Source organism: Arachis stenosperma, chromosome 1, assembly GCF_014773155.1.
Source record: "Arachis stenosperma cultivar V10309 chromosome 1, arast.V10309.gnm1.PFL2, whole genome shotgun sequence".
In the NCBI taxonomy this organism is placed as follows: domain Eukaryota; kingdom Viridiplantae; phylum Streptophyta; class Magnoliopsida; order Fabales; family Fabaceae; genus Arachis; species Arachis stenosperma.
The window spans coordinates 31548709-31554708 of record NC_080377.1 but is presented as its reverse complement, the minus strand read 5'-3'; the positions used below and the strand labels follow the sequence as shown (position 1 = coordinate 31554708).

Here is a 6000-nt window from a genome sequence, read left to right as displayed (position 1 = left end):
ATACTTAAAATGGAGTGTTTTCTTTTACACTAAGAATCCAACCTATTTAAGATTAATGCAAACCTTCATGAATATCACAACTAAGTCTAATAAAATCAAGTATATCCAAACAATCTCTAAAACTAAGCATTCACCAAATCTAGCAAGAGTTCAAGAACTTTATACAAAAGAGACAAAAAGGTTGATCTTACCATAGTGGGGTGTTTGCCACCTAGAACTTTTGTTTAACGTCCTTAAGTTGGACGATCATTAGCTCAATTTTTTTTGCCATTAGGTGCATCCTCCAAAAGGAACACCTCAACCTCCTTGTTTCTTTTCATCTTTTCTCTATGGTATAGCTTCAGACAATGCCCATTAACCTTGAAGATGTCGGGGCTTGATGGATGACGCAAGTGATAGACCCCATATGGCTCCGCTTTCTCCATTCTATAGGGTCCTTCCCATCTTAATCTCAATTTCTCAGGTATCAACCTCAATCTTGAATTGTAGAGAAGGACGAGTTCACCGGCTCTAAATTCTCTTCTTCTTATATTCTTATCATGCACGGGTTTGATCCTTTCCTTGTAGAGTCTAGAATTCTCATAGGCTTCCAATCTCAAACACTCCAATTCCACTAACTGTAGCTTTCTTTCAATTCTTCCCCCCAAACTTGAATTGCACTCTTTGACGACCCAATATGCCTTATGCTCTATCTCCACCGATAGATGACAAGCTTTTCCATAGACCAACCGAAAGGGGCTCAGGCCAATTGGCATTTTGTAAGCGGCTCGGTAGGCCCAAAGCGCATCGGTGAGCTAAGCACTCCAGTCTTTCCTATGAGGCTTCACAATCTTTTCCAATACGCGCTTGATCTCTCGATTGGAAACCTCGGCTTGGCCATTCATTTAGGGATGGTAGGTCATAGCTACTTTGTGGATGATACCGTAATTTTTCATTAGCCCTGTCATTCTCTTCTTGCAAAAATGTGAGCCTTGATCACTCACGATTGCTCGTGGTGATCTAAAGCGACAAATTATGTTATTCCGCATAAAAGAAAGAACCACATTAGCATCGTCCATCTGGGTGGGTATTGCTTCCACCCATTTGGACACATAATTAACAGCAAGTAGAATATAGAGGAAACCATTAGAGTTTGGGAAAGGCCCCATGAAGTCAATACCCCAAACATCAAAGATCTCACAAAATAACATGGTTTGTTGGGGTATCTCATCCTTCTTGGAGATATTACCAAACTTAAGGCATTGAGAACAAGATTTACAAAAGAGAGAAAAGTCTTTGAAAAGAGTTGGCCACCAAAATCCACAATCTAGGATCTTTCTTGCCATCCTCTAAGGTCCATAATAGCCACCTCCTTCAGAGGAGTGGCAAGCCTCCAAGATAGATTGGAATTCAGTTTGTGGGATGCACCTCCTAATTACTTGATCCGCACCACATCTCCAAAGGTATGGGTCATCCCAGACATAATATTTGGATTCTCTTTTAAGATTATCCTTTTGATGCTTAGAGAAATTGGGAAGAAAGGTGCGAGACACAAAGTAATTGGTAAGAGGTGCATACCAAGGGATTACTTCAGGGATTACTTGCAAGCCCTCAATGGGGGAAGTATCATTAATAGGAGTGGAATCGCCTTTTGTGTGCTCAAGGCAACTTAAGTGATGCGCCACTAGATTTTGCAAACCACTCCTATCTCTGATTTCTATATCAAATTCTTGCAATATCAAAACCCATCGGATTAACCTTGGTTTAGACTCTTTCTTGGCCAACAAATATTTCAAGGCCGCATGATCCGAGTACACTACCACCTTTGAGCCAAGTAGATAAGCTCAGAATTTATCCAAAGCAAAGACAATAGCCAACAATTCCTTCTCGGTGGTAGTGTAATTGGATTGGATTCCATCTAAAGTTTTAGAGGCATAGGCAATGACATAAGGATTTTTACCTTCGTGCTGTGCTAGCGCGGCTCCCACCGCATAGTTTGATGCGTCACATATTATCTCGAATGGCCGATTCCAGTCGGTCCTTCTTACAATGGGAGCTTGGGTCAATGCAACTTTGAGCTTATCAAAGGCCTCCATGCACTCTTCACTTAGATCAAATTCAACATCCTTTTGTAACAATCAAGATAGAGGTAGTGCCACCTTACTAAAGTCCTTAATAAATCATCGGTAAAAACCTGCATGACCAAGGAACGCACGGACTTCCCTCTTGGAGGAGGGGTAAGGCAAACTAGATATAACATTGATCTTTGCCGGATCTACAGAAATACCACTATTAGAGATAATGTGTCCTAAAATAATACCTTGTCTAACCATAAAATGACACTTCTCAAAATTTAAAACAAGGTTTGATTTAGTACACCTCTCTAATACTTTTGCAATATTGTCCAAGAAAATATCAAAGGAGTCCCCATAGACACTAAAATCGTCCATGAACACCTCCATGCAATGCTCTAGAAGATCCGCAAATATACTCATCATACACCATTGGAAAGTTGCTGGTGCGTTGCATAGGCCAAATGGCATGCGCTTGTAGGCATAAGTTCCAAAGGGGCATGTAAAGGTAGTTTTCTCCTGATCTTCTAAAGCAATATGGATTTGAAAATACCCCGAATAGCCATCTAAGAAACAGTAATGAGATTTACCAGACAATCAATCAAGCATTTGATTGATGAACGGTAGCGGAAAGTGATCCTTCCTAGTGGTCGTGTTTAAACGCCGGTAATCAATACACACACTGCATGAGTTTTTCACCCTCGAAGCTATAAGCTCACCACTCTCATTCTTGATTGTAGTAACTCTGGACTTCTTTGGGACGATTTGTACGGGACTTACCCATTCACTATCCGAAATAGGATAGATAATGTCCGCTTCTAATAACCGGGTTACCTCCTTCTTTACAACCTCTAGAATGGTAGAATTCAAACGCCTTTGAGGTTGCCGAATGGGTCTAGCTCCTTCTTCTAGGAGGATTCGGTGCTCACACACTTGGGGGCTTATGCCCACTAGGTCCGCGAAGCTTCATCCTATAGCCCTTTTGTTCCTCCTCAAAACATGAAGCAACTTCTCCTCTTGTTGAGGAGTGAGCTCCCTTGCAACAATTACCGAGAACTTGTGAACTTCATCAAGATAGGCATATTTTAGATGAGCCGGTAGTGGTTTCAACTCTACACTTTGTTCTTGACTTGGCATTTGAACTTCCGGTGGATCCGGACGGGGTACGGTGTTAACTTCACATTCATGGGGGCTCCCCACACTTGATCCTTCAATTATACTCTTCTCATCAAGATTAGCATAATGTACTTCGGCCACAACATTGTCAATTAAGTCACACCAGAATATGGAATCATCCTCCGGTGGGTGCCTCATGGTTTCATCAAGACTAAAGCTTACAACTCTTCCGTTGATGCACGAAAACTTGTCTCTCAACGAATTTCCCTTCGGCAAGTATACCGAATTTGTCGTCAAGTAAAAACTCACAATAGAGTGAGGTCGAATCCACAGGGATTAACGGATTAAGCAATCAATGGTTAATTGATTATTCTAGTTAGACGAATCATTAAGGAGTGATAAGCAACAGGAAAATAAATGGCACAAAAGTAAAGAAAGAGATAAAATACAGAAAAGTAAAATGGCAAGAAAAGTAAATGTAAGAACTAAAAATAAAATGAACATTGGGATCAAGAGATATTATAATCCTCTGGATCAAGTTCATTCTCATCTCTTCCTCAAACAATACATTCATTGATCTCCTTGGCAATCTTAAGTGATTGGATCCCAATTCCTTGGCAATCCAATCTCTCTAAGCTTGAACAATTTCCCAATTCCTTGATTTAATTGCTCATGGGAAGAGATGAAGTTTGGTCACTGATTATACCACACACATTCAAAGATCAAAGTATTGGGGGGATTACATGTCACTATATCCGCCCAACTCCCAACCTAATCCAATGTGAGAGAGCATTTCTAGCATGATCTCCTCATTCCTTTTCCAAGGTTCCGAGGAGATCCAATTATGGAGAGCTTCTCTTCCAAGATAGCTAACCAATTGAATGAAGATCAAAAGCTCTCTAGTAAAATCAAGAGAAAAGAAAGAAGAAGAAGAATAAGAACTACAATTGATCCATTGAATCACAATAGAGCTCTATAACCCAATGAAAAGAGTTAGTTGATCATTGCTCTACCAAAATAGAAAAGAAAGAAAGTGCAGAAAAGTAAAGATGAAGATTAAAACTGAAATTGAAACTTCAAAATTCATAAATGAAAAGTACAAAGAAAAGAAACTACTCCTAAGGAAGAAAAGAAGAGAAAAGGAAGAAGAGTGGTTGAGGGGAGGGGTCCGAAGACCCACTCCCCTTGGAGTGTGCCAATTCACAGAAGTTCAAATTGGTCTTCACTTTCTCCCCCTTCCTTCAATTCTCTGTTCCAGAATATCTTGAATGTAAAAACTAAGGCCCTTATATAGGCTCTCCTAAATTACAAAATAAAATGAAATTAAAAGTAAATTACAATTAAATAAAAATTCTTATTCTAGATGCTTCTTGTGGCCTTGATTGGTCGACAATTTTGGGCTTGCTTCCTTGAGGTTGGGTGGTCCTTGAAAGAGAAGTGAATCAAATTGAGGTCCAGGGTGACTTGGCTTTATTGCTTCCGTTAGACACACAAACGCTACAAGTGTGGCGTTAGTGCTGAAGTTAGTATGGCTAACGTCACACTTGCTACCCAATTGGTGTTTTTGGGGCTTAAAAGATGCCTCTTGTTTGTGCTCCAATTTCATGCCCATTATAGACTATTATATATCTTTAGAAATCTCTGAATATCAGCTTTCTAACGCAACTCAAATCACCTCAATTAGACCTCTGTAACTCAAGTTATGCTCCTTTGAAGTAGACAAGGTCGCTGGCACAGTCGCTAGCGTTACTGGAAAACGTGAGTCACAATAACGCTAGCGATTAGGGGCTTAATATTGCCAGGTCCTTTGCAGTTCAAGTTATTCTTGTTTGAAGAAGGCATGGTCAGGCTGCCAGGTGAGACTTTTTCCCACATTAATGTCCACATTAGTGTAACTAACGTGGCCATTAATGTGGGTCTTTGATGAGCGGATAATTTATACACTTTTTGGCATTATTTTTAGGTAGTTTTTAGTAGGATCTAGCTACTTTTAAGGATGTTTTCATTAGTTTTTATGTAAAATTCACATTTCTGGACTTTACTATGAGTTTGTGTGCTTTTCGTGATTTTAGGTATTTTCTGGCTGAAATTGAGGGACTTGAGCAAAACTCTGATAAGGACGCTAACAAAGGACTACTGATGCTGTTGGATTCTGACCTCTCTGCACTCGAAATAGATTTTCTGGAGCTATAAAACTCCAAATGGTGCGCTCTCAACGGTGTTGAAAAGTAAACATTTAGAGCTTTCCAGAAATATATAATAGTCCATACTTTATTCGAGATTAAACGACGCAAGCTGGCGTTCGACACCAGTTCCATGCTGCATTCTGGAGTAAAATGCCAGAAACACGTCACAAACCAGAGTTAAATGCCAAAAACACGTTACAACTTGGTGTTTAACTCCAAGAGAAGCCTCTGCACGTGTAAAGCTCAAGCTCAGCCCAAGCACACACCAAGTGGACCCCGGAAGTAGATTTCTGCATCAATTACTTATCTCTGTAACCCTAGTAGCTAGTTTTATTATAAATAGAACTTTTTACTATTGTACTAGGGTCTTTTTTGACAATATAGTCTCTTGACCATTCGGTCTTTTGATCATTCATGGGGGCTGGCCATTTGGCCATGCATGGACCTTCATCACTTATGTATTTTCAACGGTAGAGTTTCTACACACCATAGATTAAGGGTGTGGAACTCTGCTGTACCTCGAGTTTTAATGCAATTTCTACTATTTTCTATTCAATTCAGTTTATTCCTGTTCTAAGATATTCGTTGCACTTCAACATGATGAATGTGATGATCCGTGACACTCATCATCATTCTCACCTATGAAC

The 6000-nt window shown here is 39.9% G+C and overlaps 1 protein-coding gene across 1 annotated transcript; it reads right to left on the bottom strand.

The window, feature by feature from the left end:
- Positions 1-254: 254 nt before the first annotated feature.
- On the bottom strand, positions 255-755 carry LOC130977047 (uncharacterized). The gene has a single exon (XM_057902049.1). It carries the CDS (start codon positions 753-755, stop codon positions 255-257), a length of 501 nt encoding a protein of 166 aa, XP_057758032.1.
- Positions 756-6000: the final 5245 nt, after the last annotated feature.